At 41.0% G+C, this 19,478-nt stretch overlaps 1 protein-coding gene across 1 annotated transcript in view; it reads right to left on the reverse strand.

Moving 5' to 3' along the window:
• Ap3b1 (adaptor related protein complex 3 subunit beta 1) overlaps window positions 1-19,478 on the reverse strand; it is a 222,170-nt gene that overhangs the window by 156,961 nt on the left and 45,731 nt on the right. The window contains exon 3 of the mRNA XM_038321892.1: window positions 6,014-6,088. Coding sequence (XP_038177820.1) covers window positions 6,014-6,088 — 75 coding nt within the window. The remainder of the gene's footprint in view (window positions 1-6,013; window positions 6,089-19,478) is intronic.

The following is a 19,478-nucleotide window of genomic DNA, read 5'->3' on the forward strand; positions in this document are numbered from 1 at the left end:
CAGATGCTATTTTGTGTGATAATGAGAGTAAGCGAAAAAAGTCTGTGAAGCAAGTATTTTTTGTAGCAAAATTCTGTCAGTGTATCTCTCCCTTTCACATTGAGTTTGTTTACTCTCTCAGAAAAAAATTGTATAATATGAAAATATCAACTGGCCAAAAAAAGTTGAAAATCAAAGATACATGTAAAGAGCATGGCCTTCGCCATCTGTTACTGAAGCTTACACTTCAACATCTATCAAATAGTACCAACTCCTTTAATGGTAGCAGTCACATTCCAAAGTATATTACATGATAGCTTCAGCTTAATAGGATAATGTGTGAACATCAGTACAATATCATTACCTTATAAATAATCCATATTTTAAACTTCTAATATTTTAAACTTCTTATATTTTAGCACACTTCTCCAATCCAGGAATTGAGCTGCAAGAATGCACCATACCTTGTTAGCCATCTTCCATCTGAGGAAGCTCTTCAGTGTTTCTTTTACCCAAATACTTCTACCACCCCAGCCAGTGTTCAAATTGACCAGGAAATTACTGGTTAGAAAAGAAAAGCACTCACTGGCTATGCTTTTATTTTTTATTCTCCCTTATTCTTCCCCTCAATCTCTCTAACTTCCCAGTTAAAACTTGCTGAGCACTTTAAGGCTGGCCACCTACAACGCCACTACTCATTTACTAAATACAATTACTATCTCCACTCAAAGAGGCAGATGTGGCGATGGTCACAGGGTATGCCTGAGGAGATCTTCCTAGATCCTACAAGTTCGGGTCAATGAGGAGAACCCTCCAATTTTTCAATTAAAGTATTTGTTATGATTCGGGCATTATGCTGGCCTGTCACCTGGCAGGATGCCTTCAGGCAGTACCCTGGTCAGCCCAGAGTCCTATGTCACTATTTGTCTGTAAGCAGGTCCTTTTAAGAGACAAACTCTGCCCATTCCCGCTCCCATCCACTCTCTTCTTGTGAAGAGGCTCTCTCTCTTCCTTTCCTCCGTCTCCCTTCTGTTCCCCCACTCCCTTTTTCTCAATAAAACTCCCCACCATCAGCTCTGTCTCATGGCACATTTGTCTCTCGCCAGCTGTGGGGCCTCTCGTCTCCTTCCTACTGAAGTCCCTCTCCCACAGAATCGTAACAGTATTCCCCAGTAAACGTTTTGCTAGTACCCTTCCCGAGGACACCTGAAAACCAAGTAAAATTACACAATCCAAGAATAAACTTCTCATAAAATATTGGCTTTTTGCACTTTGAGATTGGATCTCACTATAGCCTAAACTAGCTAGGAACTCATGATCCCTGTCTTCACCACCTCAGTGCTGGGACTACGGAGAACTATACTCAGATCTCTTATCCTTTAAGGCAGGAAAAAAAACATTTTTTATTTATAGATGAATATTCTAGATCATCTAAGTTTTAATAAATCATGGGCCCAAATTCACACACAATGTCCAGTATATAGCTTTGCTATGAAGGATCTAATATTTTAACTCCAAGAACAGATCTGCACTGTGGAGCCTAGCCTGGATGCTCCTGTTCACAAGCCAACAGGATATGCTACCCTATGACATCAGAGTCAAAGGGTTATTCCAGGATCCCCGTCAATACTCTATGGCCTCAGTGTGCCTCGTTCTAGGATCCCCACTGATACTCTATGATGTCAGCGTGCCTGTTCTAGGATCTCCATCAATACTCTATGGCCTCAGTGTGCCTGTTCTAGGATCCCCACTGATACTCTATGATGTCAGCGTGCCTGTTCTAGGATCCCCACCAATACTCTATGGCCTCAGTGTGCCTCGTTCTAGGATCCACAGTGATACTCTTTGGTGTCAGTGTGCCTCCTTCCAGGATCACCATCATTCCTCTTTAACATTAGGATGCCTCATTTCAGGATTCCCATACCACCTCTACTAGCAATGAACTTTCAGGTTAAATTCCCAATCAGACTCTATGTGATTTCTTTTGGTCAAATAGGCGCTCCTCAAACTTCAGAATTTGCACAATCTAAAAATAAAGACACATATGCAATACTGTTCCATTAAATGATCTCAAGCAAAAAAAAAAAAATTTACATAAGATACAAACCATAGGTTCCAAAACCAAGCAAGACCAGTTTAGGGACAAACCAAAACCAGGTGAGAGTGGTCATTTTAAAAGTAAAATAAGCCAAAATATCCAAACCATAACTAACATTTTTTATTCAAAATAATATTTTAAGTTCTTGCTATCATAGTTTTTATGCAATGATTGATAGATATTTATTGGAAAACAGATGACCAGAACTCCCCAACCAGAGTTTTCAGTTCCTTAGGATACAGCACTTCTGGATGGCAGACAGGTTAAGAACAAGTTCACATCTCGTCAGAATGTCCTCAAATCACCTTGGAATGAACGTGCTGGAATTAAACTGTGTACTGTTGGGGCTCATCAGATTTCCAAAAACAGCTCAGCAGCCACCAGATGACTCACATCCCAATTCAACAACACAGGACTGACAAAAATTAGGGCTTTCTAAACAGGTTACTACATCTAGGATCTAATGTTCCTAACAGCTGTAAGTCACTGAACAGCAATGTCTAAAAGCCACCAATACACTATTAGGAACCACAGATATTGGGGTGATTATGTAATTTGTTTTCTTTGTCTACAGAAACAATCACTTAGAGTGCTCTTTGTCCCTACTAATTATGTTCAGAGCTGATGCCACACTTCACAGCAAAGTTTTAAAGGAGAAGCATTAAGTCCAGATCTCGCTGGGATCTATTTGTCAACACCTTTGTTTACCAGGATAGTCAGCTAGCTTTAAAATTATATTACGGACTCCAATGCATCTAAGATTTATAATGGGTACATTGAAACATTCAGAACCACAGCTGGGCTAGCAGGCTTCACCATAATTACTCAGTATTGGAGAAGGATTTCTGCAACTGTTATAGCAAAAAGCATAACAATATTAAATCACAGAAGGTTGCAAAACACTAAATTTGTTCCAGTTCGGTTATAAGAATCAATCAATATTGACCACAAGAGGCCTATGCACTGCCAGGCTGCAGGTGTGAGTAGAAAGCCTACTTTTCCTGAGACCATTCTGTGGGCAGAAATGGGAGTAGTTAAAGGTCCGTGACTACGCCACTCTGCGACCAGTTACTTTCATTCAATGTTACAACACTCCTTGCTGTAAAGCTAATCATAGCAGAGCCCCAGCAGTCTGGAGGAACAAAGGCAGATCTGTTTAATTAGCTTATCGATATCACTACAGCAAACTTCATGAGCTATTGACTGAAGTTTTGATTATTTTGTACTATAAGCACTGACTCCTTACTAGGTCACTTTTGATATTATTTGACATCTAATGCCAGGTGATGTACTATGCAGCTCACCTGTGTATCTAATGCAGCATATACTTATAAAAATAAAATTTCTCACTTGGCAGCAAGGAAATATCAATCCCCTCAGCACAAATTTCTAAGACGTCTCTAACAGTTTTTCCTTAAGAGTAGAAGATGAAGTATGCGTCATAAAAAAAATCACAAGGTTTTAAAGAACAAAAGGTATCAAAAAACAAGCAGCCCAGGGCTGCACAGAGGAATCAGAGGTTAAGAGCACTTGCTGCTCTTGCAGAGGACACGGATTCAATTTCCAGCAACCACATGGTAGCTTACAACCATCCTCAACTCCAGTTCCAGAGGGTCCAGCACCTTCTTCTGGCTGTCATAGGCACTGCACATGCATGGCACAAAGACATGCACATAAAATAAAATTAAGTCTTTAAAAGGAAAAGCTCAAAAATAGTATTTTTTAAAATTTTATTAATTTTTACTGAGCTCTACATTTTTCTCTGCTCCTCTCCCTGCCTCTCCTCTCCCCCCCCCCCTTCAGCCTCTCCCAAGCTCCCCATGCTCCCAATTTACTCAGGAGATCTTGTCTTTTTCTACTTCCCATGTAGATCAGATCTATGTAAGGCTTTCTTAGTGTTGTCATTGTTGTCTAGGTTCTCTGGGATTGTGATTTATAGGCTGTTTTTCTTTGCTTTATGCTTAAAAACTACTTATGAGTGAGTACATGTGATAATTGTCTTTCTGTATCTGGGTTACCTCACTCAAAATGATGTTTCCTAGCTCTATCCATCAAAAATAGTATTTCTGCTAAAACTTTTCTCACAGAAAATCAGTCAACATACCAGAGCCTGAGCACAAAGGAGCAAAAAGAATAAACAACAAGGTTTTCCTACTGTAACTACATGCCAAGATAAAACAGTGCTGAATGAGCAAGGATTAATGCAAACTTTTGTTTCCACAATGAGAAGTCAGACTTGCTCATTCCTATCCATATCCATAACAACACAAAAGGCCGTCAACATACTGGATACCTCACCAAGCATGTAATAATGAGGGGTCAGATACTAAGGTCGGGCTGCCAGGGCAATGATCTGGAATGGCACCTTGGCTTTGGATGATGACTGCTGTGCATCGGCTGCATGGTTTTAGAAAGTCCTCCACCGTACCTTACAGAGAAATCCAGAGCTAGCCTCACAGAGTTGTTCACCTGTGTGAAGCACTAACAACCTCCCACAGATGTGCTTTTTATATAGTAGTGATCATCACTGAGAAACACTATTCCTGTAACACTAGGTCCAGCTTCAACTCTGCTTCACAAGGTTTAGAAGTCAAATCTGCTCTGCAGCAGAGTAACAGCAAGCCTCAGGCTTACACACAAGTAACATGAATGTATCCGAGGCCAGGGAAGAAACCTGGGAATGCAGTAGCAGGACAGATCAAAAAAATATTACTATACAAAGCCCAACTGCCTTTTGATCAGAGAAATGAAATTAAGTGAAAATAAAATTTTCAATGAGATATCATTTCACACACTCTAAAAGAGACATAATCTAAGATACAGACTTTTTTTAAAGTTAAACTGGAGATGTGTTCAGTGGTAACATGCTCATTGACTATGCACAAAGCCCTGAGCTCCACTCCAGCACCAAAAAGAACAAAATAAAGAAAATGGGGGTGGAGGAGTATAGAGGGAGAGTGAGGGATAGAGAGAGGGGAGGGGAGGGGAGGAGAAGAGGGGAGGGGAAGAAACGGGGGGGGGGAGGTCAAATGTCAGCAAGAGTATCAAGAAGCAGAAGTCACAAGCATTACTGTCTTAACCATAAAATGAGAGCGCAGGCAAGAATGGCGGGCAGTGGATGCTATCACAGAGCCCTCACATCAGCAGCAGCAGAGGCTAAGGTCGACATCCATAGACCGACAGTGAAGGGCCATGGACACTAACGCTCAGAGCAGCACTACTCCAAATCATCCAAAAGGAGAAATATTCCAAATGTCCATCGATGGATAAAAATGCAAAAAGCAGGTATGCATACAGTAGAAAGCTGCTCAGTCATAAAAATACATGGTTAGTGTCAGTCAACTAAGAACTCCCCACATTCCAGATCCAGGTCCCTCCCCACTTTCCATGACTCAGCTCCTGTCTCCACCTTCACTAATGGTGACATATTTCCACCAGCAAATATGTTCCCTGTGCACATACTCCATATCCCCTCAAAGTCCACCATGACAACCTGGTCTGCCACTATCTGTCTTTCCATCCCTACTCAGAAGCAGCTAGTCCTTGTCATAACAGTCAGAAAATCTTCTGAGATCTCTAAATTTTGTCTTACACATGGCAAAAAGGGTACAAATTCTCAAAGTCTCGGTAGAAACGACTAGGTCTGTCTCACTGGAGAGATGCTAGTCTGAAATTAAGTCACCAGGAGTCTTCAGGAAACCGCCAGCGCTCAACCTGGGTGAATGACACCCCTACAACTCCAGTCCTATCTCTCATTCTCCACCAGAATCCAACGCTACCTTCAAACCCACCTGTTGCTGTACTTCACCTATATTTAAGATTGCAGGCATTTTACCATAATAAAAAGCCAAAGAATTTAAATATATTGAATTTCAAAGTAGCTTGTGGTTGGCTTACACAACAGGAGTAATAAAAATCGAGAAAAGCACACAATACCTCGATGTTTTTACTGGCCACATTCTTCACAACAGCAGGGAAGAGTTCCGATGCATTTTTCCCCTTCGCAATCATCTGAAAGGTTAAAGACAAGAGTTAGGACAGAAACTTCTAAATTAGTAATCTGAAAACCAAAGTAATCCTGGGACACTCTACACATACTAAATATTTAAAAGATTCTGTTTGTAAGGATCCCAGCAGTGAGACAAGGAAACGTAGCTGGCTTTTGGGAACCTGTTCCCCATGCTGGATTACCTAGCCCAGGCATGATGCAGGGGGAGGAGCTTGGTCCTGCTTCAACTTGATGTGCCATGCTTTGTTCATGCCCATGGGAGGCCTGCCCCTTTCTGAGGGGAGGCTGAGGACGAGGAGTGGATGGGGCAGGGGTAGGTAGGAGTGGGGTGAGGAGGGAACAGGAGAAACTGTGGTTGATATGTAAAATAAATGAAAAAAAATAGCTAAATAAAATTTAAAAAGAAAACATGGAAAGGTATTGTTTTCTTCTCATCTGCACAGTAACCAGAAGTGCTGAAAGCAATGTGGGCCCTGCTCAAGGGGTTTCAAAGGGGAAGAGTAATGTAAATGGCCTAGAAACACCATTCTTGTGATATATTGGCAAAGCTATGCTTTTTTGTTCTTGTCATAAAAATTTGCCTGGAAAGCAAGGAGGTGGTGGTGTACACCTTTAATCCCAGAATTTGGAAGGCAGAGGAAGGCAGATCTCTGCAAATTCAAGCCTATCCTGGTCTACAGATTGAGTTCCAGGACAGCCAGTGCTAGACAGAGAAACCCTGTCTCAAAAAAACAAACAAAATTTTGCCCATAACTAAAGTGATGTTTTGGATTAACGGTTGGCAGAGGAAGTTTTAAGACAGTCTAGTATTAACTCTATCATATGGTTATCAGTGACCGCACTTATACAGATCTGTAAGGAAGAAACAAATAAGGCGTAAAAACTACAACACATACAGTGTGAGGAAGAAAAGAGCATGGAACATTCAGTGTTGGGGCCATGTCCTGTGCAGAAAGAGATACCGGGAGGCAGAGGCAAGCATATCTCTGAGTTCAAGGCCAGCCTGGTCTATAGAGTGAGTTCCAGGACAGTGAGGGCTACACAAAGTGGCACTGAAGTGGGGGTGGGATTCTGATGCTCAATGTAATAAAGGGAGTGCTGAGCTCAGGGCAAGACCCAGCCAGTTAGGCTTCCAACTTATGAAAAGGAACTAAAGGAAAGCTTAGACAGCAAAGGGAACAACTATATGCAGAAACACTCAGCAGCTTAGGTTTGGCTCTGGCTTTAGAGTCAAGAAGGAAACAGGAAAGGCACTGCAGACCTTCGCCCGCTGTTCTTAGGGAAAGAGCTAGGCCAGGGGTTTGGAGGGCACTCCATGATGAAAGCCTGATAAGCACACTGAATGAAGCTGTGGAGGTGAAGCCTGGACTGCACTGGAGATCCCAAGATGTTGGAACTGCCAAAGTCATGGGATGCCTGCCAAGGAGAGCTGCACACGAGATGTGGGGCCGGCCCACGAGAAAGAAGTGTGGTGCAGTCAACAAAACTGGAAGTCGGACTGTTTCAACATCAGCCATAAATATATGGGATTTGGAGTTTGCTCTCTGCTGCCTTTTGATCTTCCTCTGCTCCACTGTTTGCTCCCTTTCCTTCCTTTTGGAATGTAGTGTATATTCTGTGCCACTCTATGTTGGGAGTATGTGGTCTGCTAATATATTTTTATCTTACAGAGATTACAGTTAGGAGATTGCCTAGAGTCTCAGAAGAGATTCTGGACTTTTAAACAGTGTTGAGACTGTGAAAGACTATCTGGACATATATGGCTACATGTGTACAGGGGTTGGGAAGTAGAATGTGATGGTTTGAATAAAACTGTCCCCTACGATTCTCCCGGATACTGCCTCTCTCTTCCTGTCCCTTAACAGCTTGCACCCAGAGCCACCTCCCCCCCCACTTCATCTTTGGGGCCACAAAATCCCACAGCTCAGCCTGTTTGGGCCCTGGGACCAGGAATTGAGTGCACCCAGGCCTGTGGGAGGTCCCCTGTTTCAATAGCCTGCCTGCAGCAAGGTAGACCCTTTGTCAGCTAGCCATTTGGCCAGCAAGGAGACCTGACTGTTTACCAGAAGATCCATCATTCATTGTGGTGAGTGAATTGAATTCATTGGGGTGAATTGAACTTCTAAAAGAAGACCCAAAGGGGATTATTCAGAGGAAGAAATGGGCAGGCGCCAATTCAAGAGTTCCTCCAACAATTTGAAAAACAACATGAAAGCACCAGAACCCAGCGATCTTACAACAGGAGGACTTGAACACACTAATCAAGAAGAAGTAGAAAAAAATGACTTTATGAAAGTAATAGAGTCCCTTAAACAGGAGGTGAAAAACTCCCTTAAAGAAATGGACGAGAAAAATAACAAAAAGTTTGAAGAATTGAGTAAATCCGTAAACGATATCCTAGGAAACCAAGAAAAAACAATCAAACAGATAATGGAAACAATGCAAGACTTGAAAACGGAAATGGAGGCAAGGAAGAAAACACAACCCGAGGGGCAGCTGAATATGGAAAATCTATGTAAACGAACAGAGACTACAGAAACAAGCATAACCAACAGAATACAAGAGATAGAAGAAAGAATCTCAGATTCTGAAGATACCATAGAGAAAATAAACACACTGATCAAAGAAAACAGCAAATCCAACAAATCCTCATCACAAAACATTCAGGAAATCTAGGACACAATAAAAAGACCAAGCCTAAGAATAATACGCGTAGAAGAAGGAGAAGAATTACAGCTCAATGGTCCAGAAAATATATTTAATAAAATTACACAAGAAAACTTCCTAAACCTAAAGAAAGATATTCCTATTAAGGTTCAAGAAGCTTACAGAACACCAAATAGACTGGATCAAAAAAAAAAAATCATTCCCTTGCCATATTATAATCAAAACACAAAAACATACAGAATAAAGAAAGAATATTAAGAGCTGCAAAGGAAAAAGGTCAAGTAACTTATAGAGGTAAACCTATCAGACTAACACCTAACTTCTCTATGGAAACCACGAAAGCCAGAAGGTCCTGGATAGATGTTTTGCAGAAACTAAGAGACCATGGATGCAAGCCCAGATTACTATACTCAGCCAAGCTTTCGTTCACTATAAATGGAGAAAACAAAATATTCCAAGATAAAAACAAATTTAAACAATACGTAGCCACAAATCCCGCCTTACAGAAAGTAATAGAAGGAAATTCACAAACAAAGGAGTCCGGCATTGCCCAAAATAACACAGACATCTAGCGACCCTTCACCAGCACATCTCAAAGAAAGGAAACACACAATCTCTACTACCAAATAAAAAATGACAACCGGAGTCAACAACCACAGGTCATTAATATCACTTAATATCAATGGACTCAATTCACCTATAAAAAGGCACAGACTAAGAGATTGGATACAAAAACAGGATCCAACATTCTGCTGTTTACAAGAAACACACCTCAACCACAAAGACAGACATCTACTCAGAGTAAAGGGTTGGGAAAAGGTTTATCAAGCAAATGGACCTAAGAAACAAGCCGGTGTGGCCATACTAATTTCTAACAAAGTTGTCTTCAAACTAAAATCAATCAGAAGAGATGGAAAGGGACACTTTATACTCATTACAGGAAAAATCCATCAGAATGAAGTCTCAATCCTGAATATCTATGCCCCTAATATAAAAGCACCCACTTATGTAAAAAAAAAAAAATTACTAGAACTCAAGGCAGCAATCAAACCAAACACACTAATAGTGGAAGACTTCAACACTCCTCTCTCACCAATAGACAGGTCAATCCAACAGAAACCTAACAGAGAATTAAGAGACTTAATGGAGGTAATGAACCAAATGGACTTAACAGACATCTATACAACATTCCACCCAAACAGGAAAGAATATACCTTCTTCTCTGCAGCTCATGGAACCTTTCCGAAAATTAACCACATACTCGGTAACAAAGCAAACTTCCACAGTTACAAAAACATATTAATAACCACCTGCATCTTATCGGATCACCATGGATTAAAATTAGAATTCAGGTCAGACTCTGGCCTCCAGGCAGGTCTGAGGATTCCTGCGGAGGGGTGCGGGCTCCTTCAGATTGTGCTGCCAGGTTCGCTGTGTGGTATCCCATCCCGCCCTGCCCCCACCTTGGCCCTTTTGTCTGGGCTGCGACCCTGGGCTGCCTGGAATCCCTGATCCTGTGCCCTGACATTCCATCTGAACTGGTGAGTGAATGCGGACCCTGGGGCAACCTGCCCTGGAAGAGAGCACAGACCCCCTACCCCCACTTCCCTCTGCAGGCTTGTGTCTCCCAAGCTTTCCCTAGTGTTCTCAGGTGTCCTGCTCCTGTTCTAAGGCCATCCACCCAGAGGAGTCAGACTCTGGCCTCCAGGCAGGTCTGAGGATTCCTGCAAGGGAGTGCGGGCTTCTTCAGATTGTGACGCAAGGAATAGGTCCTCCTCTGGCACTGGGGAGATCCAACCAGTTTCAGTCACAGCAAAGATTGGTCTAGGACACCAAGCGCCTCCCGGCTCCTTTTGAAGGAAGAGATGGGCAGGCGCCAATGCAGGAGCTCCTCCAACAACATGAAAGGCAACATGACATCACCACAAGCCAAACATCCCGAAAAAACAAGAATTGAACACCCTACCCCAGAAGATATAGAAGAAACCGACCTTAAACAGTACTTTATGAAAATAATAGAGGACCTTAAACAGGAGGTAAAAAACTGCCATAAAGAAATGGAGATGACAAACAAAAAGGTAGAGGAAATAAATAAATCTCTCAAAGATACCCAAGAAAAACAAGAAAAACAAGAAAAAGCAATCAAGCAGGTAAGGGAATCAGTACAAGACCTGATAAATGAAATGGAAGTATTGAAGAAAACACAATCTGAGGGACGACTGGAAATGGAAACTCTGAGTAAACGAACAGAAACTTCAGAGACAAGTATTTCCAACCGAATACAAGAGATGGAAGAAAGAATCTCGGACTCTGAAGATACTATAGAGGAAATAAATTCACAGATTAAAGAACTAAACAAATCTAACAAATTCTTAACACAGAACATCCAGGAAATCTGGGACACCATGAAAAGACCAAACCTAAGAATAATTGGGGTAGAAGAAGGAGAAGAATTACAACTCAAAGGCCCAGAAAACACATTCAACAAAATTATAGAAGAAAACTTCCCCAACCTAAAGAAGGATGTTCCTATGAAGGTACAAGAAGCCTACAGAACACCAAATAGACTGGATCAAAAGAAAGCATCCCCACGCCATATAATAATCAAAACACAAAACATACAGAATAAAGAACAGATATTAAGAGCTGCAAAGGAAAAAGGTCAAGTAACATATAAAGGGAAACCTATCAGAATTACACCTGATTTCTCAATGGAAACCATGAAAGCCAGAAGAGCTTGGAGAGATGTGCTACAGACACTAAGGGAACATGGATGCAAGCCTAGACTATTATACCCAGCAAAGCTTGCATTCACCATTGATGGAGAAAACAAGATATTCCAGGACAAAAACAGATTTAAACAATACGCAGCCACAAATCCAGCCTTGCAGAAAGTAATAGAAGGAAAATCACAAACCAAGGAGTCCAACAACGCCCACAATAACTCAGGCATCTAGCGACCCTTCACCAGCACAACTAGAAGAAGGGAAACACACAAACTCTACTACTAAAAATGACTGAAGTTAACAACCACTGGTCATTAATATCACTTAATATCAATGGACTCAATTCACCTATAAAAAGGCACAGGCTAAGAGACTGGATACGAAAACAGAATCCAACATTTTGCTGTTTACAAGAAACACACCTCAACCACAAAGACAGACACCTACTCAGAGTAAAGGGTTGGGAAAAGGTTTATCAAGCAAATGGCCCTAAGAAACAAGCGGGTGTGGCCATACTAATTTCCAACAAAGTTGACTTCAAACTAAAATCAATCAGAAGAGATGGAAAGGGACACTTTATACTCATAACAGGAAAAATCCATCAGAATGAAGTCTCAATCCTGAATATCTATGCCCCTAATATAAAAGCTCCCACTTATGTAAAAGAAACACTTCTAGAACTCAAGGCAGCCATCAAACCACACACACTAATAGTTGGAGACTTCAACACTCCTCTCTCACCAATGGACAGGTCAATCAGACAGAAACCTAACAGAGAATTGAAAGACTTAATGGAGGTAATGAACCAAATGGACTTAACAGACATCTATAGAACATTCCACCCAAATAGGAAAGAATATACCTTCTTCTCTGCGGCTCATGGAACCTTTTCAAAAATTGACCATATACTTGGTAACAAAGCAAACTTCCACAATTACAAAAAAATATTAGTAACCACCTGTGTCTTATCGGATCACCATGGATTAAAATTAGAATTCAACAACAATGCTACCCCCAGAAAGCCCACAACTCATGGAAACTGAACAGTCAACTACCGACCCTCACCTGGGTCAAGGAAGAAATAAAGAAAGAAATTAAAGTCTTTCTTGAATTTAATGAAAACAAAGACACAACATACTCAAACCTATGGGACACAATGAAAGCAGTGCTAAGAGGAAATTCATAGCACTAAGTGCCCACTTAAAGAAAACGGAGAAAGCACTCATTGGTGACTTAACAGCACACCTGAAAGCTCTGGAAAAAAAAGAAGCAGACTCACCTAGGAGAAGTAGAAGACTGGAAATAATCAAACTGAGGGCAGAAATCAACAAAATAGAAACACAGAAAACAATCCAAAGAATCAATGAAACAAGAAGCTGGTTCTTGGAGAAAATCAACAAGATTAACAAACCCTTAGCCAAACTAATCAAACGGCAGAGGGAGAACACGCAAATTAATAAGATCAGAAATGAAAAGGGGGACATAACCACAGACACAGAGGAAATTCAGAGAATCATTAGATCTTACTACAAAAGCCTGTATGCCACAAAATTGGAAAATGTAAAAGAAATGGACAGTTTTTTAGATAAATACCATATACCAAAGTTAAACCAGGACCAGGTAAATGCTCTAAATCGTCCTGTTAGTCGCGAAGAATTAGAAACTGTTATCAGAAACCTCCCTACCAAAAAGAGCCCAGGACCAGATGGTTTCAATGCGGAATTCTACCAGAACTTCCAAGAAGACCTAATACCTATACTCCTTAAGGTATTTCATAATATAGAAACACAAGAGTCACTGCCAAATTCCTTCTATGAAGCTACAGTTACCCTGATACCTAAACCACACAAAGACTCAACCAAGAAAGAGAATTACAGGCCAATCTCACTCATGAACATTGACGCAAAAATTCTCAATAAAATACTGGCAAACCGAATCCAAGAACACATTAGAAAAATTATCCATTACGATCAAGTAGGCTTCATCCCAGAGATGCAGGGCTGGTTCAACATACGAAAATCTATCAATGTAATCCATCATATAAATAAACTGAAGGAAAAAAACCATATGGTCATCTCATTAGATGCTGAAAAAGCATTTGACAAAATTCAGCACCCTTTTATGATAAAGGTCTTGGAGAGATTAGGGATACAAGGGTCATTCCTAAATATAATAAAAGCTATTTACAGCAAGCCGACAGCTAACATCAAACTAAATGGAGAGAAACTCAAGGCTATCCCACTAAATTCAGGAACACGACAAGGCTGTCCACTCTCTCCTTATCTCTTCAATATAGTGCTTGAAGTTCTAGCAATAGCAATAAGACAACATAAGGGAATCAAGGGGATTCAATTTGGAAAGGAAGAAGTTAAACTTTCATTATTTGCAGATGATATGATAGTATACATAAGCGACCCCAAAAACTCCACCAAAGAACTCTTACAGCTGATAAACTCCTTCAGTAACGTGGCAGGTTACAAGATCAATTCCAAAAAATCAGTCGCCCTCCTATACACAAAGGATAAGGAAGCAGAGAGGGAAATCAAAGAAGTATCACCTTTCACAATAGCCACAAATAGCATAAGATATCTGGGAGTATCTCTAACCAAGGAAGTGAAGGACTTATTTGACAAGAACTTTAAGTCTTTGAAGAAAGAAATTGAAGAGGATACCAGAAAATGGAAGGATCTCCCCTGCTCGTGGATTGGGAGGATCAACATAGTAAAAATGGCAATTCTACCAAAAGCAATCTATAGATTCAATGCAATCCCAATCAAGGTCTCATTAAAATTCTTCACAGAGATTGAGAGGACAATAATCAACTTTATATGGAAAAACAAGAAACCCAGGATAGCCAAAAAAATCTTATACAATAAAGGTTCTTCTGGAGGCATTACCATCCCTGACTTCAAACTCTATTACAAAGCTACAGTATTGAAAACAGCTTGGTATTGGCATAAAAACAGAGAAGTTGACCAATGGAATCGTATAGAAGACCCGGATCTTAACCCACAAACCTATGAACACCTGATTTTTGATAAAGGAGCGAAAAGTACACAATGGAAGAAAGAGGGCATCTTCAACAAATGGTGCTGACATAACTGGATGTCAACCTGTAGAAGAATGAAAGTAGATCCATATCTATCACCATGCACAAAACTCAAGTCCAAATGGATTAAAGACCTCAATATTAATTTGAACACATTGAGCTTGATAGAGGAGAAAGTGGGAAGTACTCTACAACAAATGGGCACAGGGAACCATTTCCTACGCATAACCCCAGCTGCACAGACTTTAAGGGCAACATTGAATAAATGGGACCTCCTGAAGTTGAGCAGCTTCTGTAAAGCAAAGGACATTGTCACTAAGACACAAAGGCAGCCTACTGACTGGGAAAAGATCTTCACCAACCCTGCAACTGACAAAGGTCTGATCTCTAAAATATATAAGGAACTCAAGAGACTAGACGGTAAAATGCCAATTAACCCAATTAAAAAATGGGGTGCTGAACTGAACACAGAATTCTCAACAGAAGAAGTTCGAATGGCCAAAAGACACTTAAGGTCATGCTCAACCTCCCTAGCTATCAGGGAAATGCAAATCAAAACAACTTTGAGATACCATCTTACACCTGTCAGATTGGCTAAAATCCAAAACACCAATAACAACCTTTGCTGGAGAGGTTGTGGGGTAAGGGGCACACTCATCCATTGCTGGTGGGAATGCACACTTGTGCAACCACTTTGGAAAGCAGTGTGGCGGTTTCTCAGGAAATTCGGGATCAACCTACCCCAGGACCCAGCAATTCCACTATTGGGAATCTACCCAAGAGATGCCCAATCATACAACAAAAGCATATGCTCATCTATGTTCATAGCAGCATTATTTGTAATAGCCAGATCCTGGAAACAACCTAGATGCCCTTCAGTGGAAGAATGGATGAAGAAACTGTGGAATATATACATGCTAGAATACTACTCAGCGGTAAAAAACAATGACAACTTGAATTTTGCAGGCAAATGGATGGAAATAGAAAACACTATTCTGAGTGAGGTAACCCAGACCCAAAAAGATGAACATGGGATGTACTCACTCATAATCGGTTTCTAGCCATAATTAAAGGACATCGAGCCTATAAATTTGGGATCCTTGAGAAGATAATAAGAAGGTGAACTCCCAAAAAAGGATATAGTAATCCTCCTGGATATTGGAAGTAGACACGATCGCCAGGCAAAATTGGGAACTTGAGGGTTGGGCAAGACTGGGCCAAGGGAAGATGGGGAGAGAAAAGTGTGAAGGGGAGAACGGGGGGAGCTCAGAGGAATGGGGTGCTTGGGATATAGGAAGGGTGGATATGGGAGCAGGGAAGCATATATCTTAATTTAAAGAGCTACCTGAGAGTTGTCAAGAGACTTGACCCTAGAGGGGTTCCCAGGTTTCCAGGGAGACGCCCCCAGTTAGTTCCTTGGGCAGCTGAGGAGAGGGAGCCTGAAAAGGCCAGTTCCTATAGCCATACTGATGAATTTCTTGGATATCACCATAGAACCTCCACCTGACGATAGATGAAGAAAATGACAGAGCCCCACATTGGAGCACCGGACTGAGCTCCCAAGGTCCTGATGAGGAGCAGAAGGAGAGAGAACATGAGAAAGAAAGTCAGGACCGTGAGGGAACCTCCAGCTGGCGACAGATGGGGAAGGTGACTGAGCCCCACATTGGAGCTCTGGACTGAGCTCCCAAGGTCCTGATGAGGAGCAGAAGGAGCGAGAACATGAGGGAGAAAGTCAGGAACGAGAGGGGTGCGTTCACTCATGGAGACGGTGGGACAGAACTAATGGGAGATCACCAACTCCAGATGGAATGGGACTGATGGATCATGCGACCAAACCCGTCTCTCTGAATGTGGCCAACAGCGGGGGCTGACTGAGAAGCAAAGGACAATGGCTCTGGGCTCTGATTCTTCTGCATGGACGGGCTCTGTGGGAGCCTTCTCAGCTTGGTCGATCACCTTCCTGGACCAGGGGGGAGTTGGGAGGACCCTTGTCTTAGCATAGAGTGGGGAACCCTGATGGCTCCTTGGCCTTGAGAGGGAGGGAGGGGAGGTATGGGTGGAGGGGAGGGGAGGGAAGGGGGAGAAGGAGGGGAGGGAAGAGGGAGGAGGAGGGGAGGGAGGGGGGAGGAGGAGGGAAGGAGATGGAAATTTTTAAATATTAAAAAAAATGATAATAAACCATGAGGGAAAAAAAAGAAATAAAAAAAAAAGAAATAAAAAAAATAAAATAAAATAAAATAAAATAAAATTAGAATTCAACAACAATGCTACCCCCAGAAAGCCTACAAACTCATGGAAACTGAACAGTCAACTACTGAACGACACCTGGGTCAAGGAAGAAATAAAGAAAGAAACTAAAGTTTTCTTTGAATTTAATGAAAATAAAGACACAACATACTCAAACCTATGGGACATTATGAAAGCAGTGCTAAGAGGAAAATTCATAGCACTAAGTGCTCACTTTAAAAAAAAATGGAGAAAGCACACATTGGAGACTTAACAGCAAACCTGAAAGCTCTAGAAAAGAAAGAAGCAGACTCACCTAGGAGAAGTAGAAGACTGGAAATTATCAAACTGAGGGCAGAAATCAACAAAATAGAAACATAGAAAACAATCCAAAGAATCAATGAAACAAAAAGCTGGTTCTTGGAGAAAATCAACAAGATTGACAAACCCCTAGCCAAACTATAATCAAACGGCAGAGAAAGAAAAAACAAATTAATAAGATTAGAAATGAAAAGGGGGACATAACCACAGACACAGAGGAAATTCAGATAATCATTAAATCTTACTACAAAAGCCTGTATGCCACAAAATTGGAAAATGTAAAAGAAATGGACACTTTTTTAGACAAGTACCATATACCAAAGTTAAACCAGGACCAGGTGAACAATCTAAATAGTCCTGTTAGTCGCAAAGAATTAGAAACTGTTATCAGAAACCTCCCTATCAAAAAAAGCCCAGGACCAGATGGTTTCAATGCAGAATTCTACCAGAACTTCCAAGAAGACCTAATACCTATACTCCTTAAGGTATTTCATAATATAGAAACAGAACAGTCATTGCCAAATTCCTTTTATGAAGCTACAATTACCCTGATACCTAAACCACACAAAGACTCAACCAAGAAAGAGAATTACAGGCCAATCTCACTTATGAACATCGATGCAAAAATTCTCAATAAAATACTGGCAAACAGAATCAAAGAACACATTAGAAAAATTATCCACTATGATCAAGTAGGTTTCATCCCAGAGATGCAGGGCTGGTTCAACATACGAAAATCTATCAATGTAATCCATCATATAAATAAACTGAAGGATAAAAAACATATGATCATCTCATTAGATGCTGAAAAAACATTTGACAAAATTCAACACCCCTTTATGATAAAGGTCTTAGAAAGATTAGGGATACAAGGGTCATTCCTAAATATAATAAAGGCTATTTACAGCAAGCCTACAGCTAACATCAAATTAAATGGAGAGAAACTCAAGGCCATCCCACTAAATTCAGGAACACGACAAGGCTGTCCACTCTCTCCTTATCTCTTCAATATAGTGCTTGAAGTTCTAGCAATAGCAATAAGACAACACAAGGGGATTAAGGGGATTCTAACTGGAAAGGAAGAAGTTAAACTTTTGTTATTTGCAGATGATATGATAGTGTACATAAGCGACCCCAAAAACTCCACCAAAGAACTCCTACAGCTGATAAACTCCTTTAGTAGCGTGGCAGGATACAAGATCAACTCCAAAAAATCAGTCGCCCTCCTATATACAAAGGATAAGGAAGCAGAGAAAGAAATCAGAGAAGCGTCACCTTTCACGATAGCCACAAATAGCATAAAATATCTTGGGGTAACTCTAACCAAGAAGTGAAAGATCTATTTGACAAGAACTTTAAGTCTTTGAAGAAAGAAATTGAAGAGGATACCAGAAAATGGAAGGATCTCCCTTGCTCTTGGATTGGGAGGATCAACATAGTAAAAATGGCAATACTACCAAAGGCAATCTATAGATTTAATGCAATCCCCTTAAAGATCCCATCAAAATTCTTCACAGATCTTGAGAGGACAATAATCAACTTTATATGGAAGAACAAGAAACCCAGGATAGCCAAAACAATCTTATACAATAAAGGAACGTCTGGAGGCATTACCATCCCTGACTTCAAACTCTATTACAAAGCTACAGTATTGAAAACAGCTTGGTACTGGCATAAAAACAGAGAAGTCGACCAGTGGAATCGAATAGAAGACCCGGATCTTAACCCACAAACCTATGAACACCTGATTTTTGATAAAGGAGCTAAAGTACACAATGGAAGAAAGAAAGCATCTTCAACAAATGGTGCTGGCATACCTGGATGTCAACCTGTAGAAGAATGAAAGTAGATCCATATCTATCACCATGCACAAAACTCAAGTCCAAACGGATTAAAGACCTCAATATCAATCTGAACACACTGAACCTGTTAGAGGAGAAAATGGGAAGTACTCTACAACAGTTGGGCACAGGAGACCGCTTCCTATGTATAGCCCCAGCAGCACAGACATTAAGGGCAACATTGAATAAAGGGGACCTCCTGAAGCTGAGCAGCTTCTGTAAAGCAAAGGACACTGTCACTAAGACAAAAAGGTAGCCTACTGACTGGGAAAAGATCTTCACCAACCCCACAACAGACAAAGGTCTGATCTCCAAAATAGATAAGGAACTCAAGAGACTAGACTTTAAAATGCTAATTAACCCAATTAAAAAATAGGGCACTGAACTGAACAGAGAATTCTCAACAGAAGAAGTTCGAATGGCCAAAAGACACTTAAGGGCATGCTCAACCTCCTTAGCAATCAGGGAAATGCAAATCAAAACAATGTTGAGATACCATCTTACACCTGTCAGATTGGCTAAAATCAAAAACACCAATGATAGCCTTTGCTGGAGAGGA

The sequence above is a fragment of the Arvicola amphibius genome, chromosome 3 (assembly GCF_903992535.2).
Source record: "Arvicola amphibius chromosome 3, mArvAmp1.2, whole genome shotgun sequence".
Taxonomy (NCBI): Eukaryota; Metazoa; Chordata; class Mammalia; order Rodentia; family Cricetidae; genus Arvicola; species Arvicola amphibius.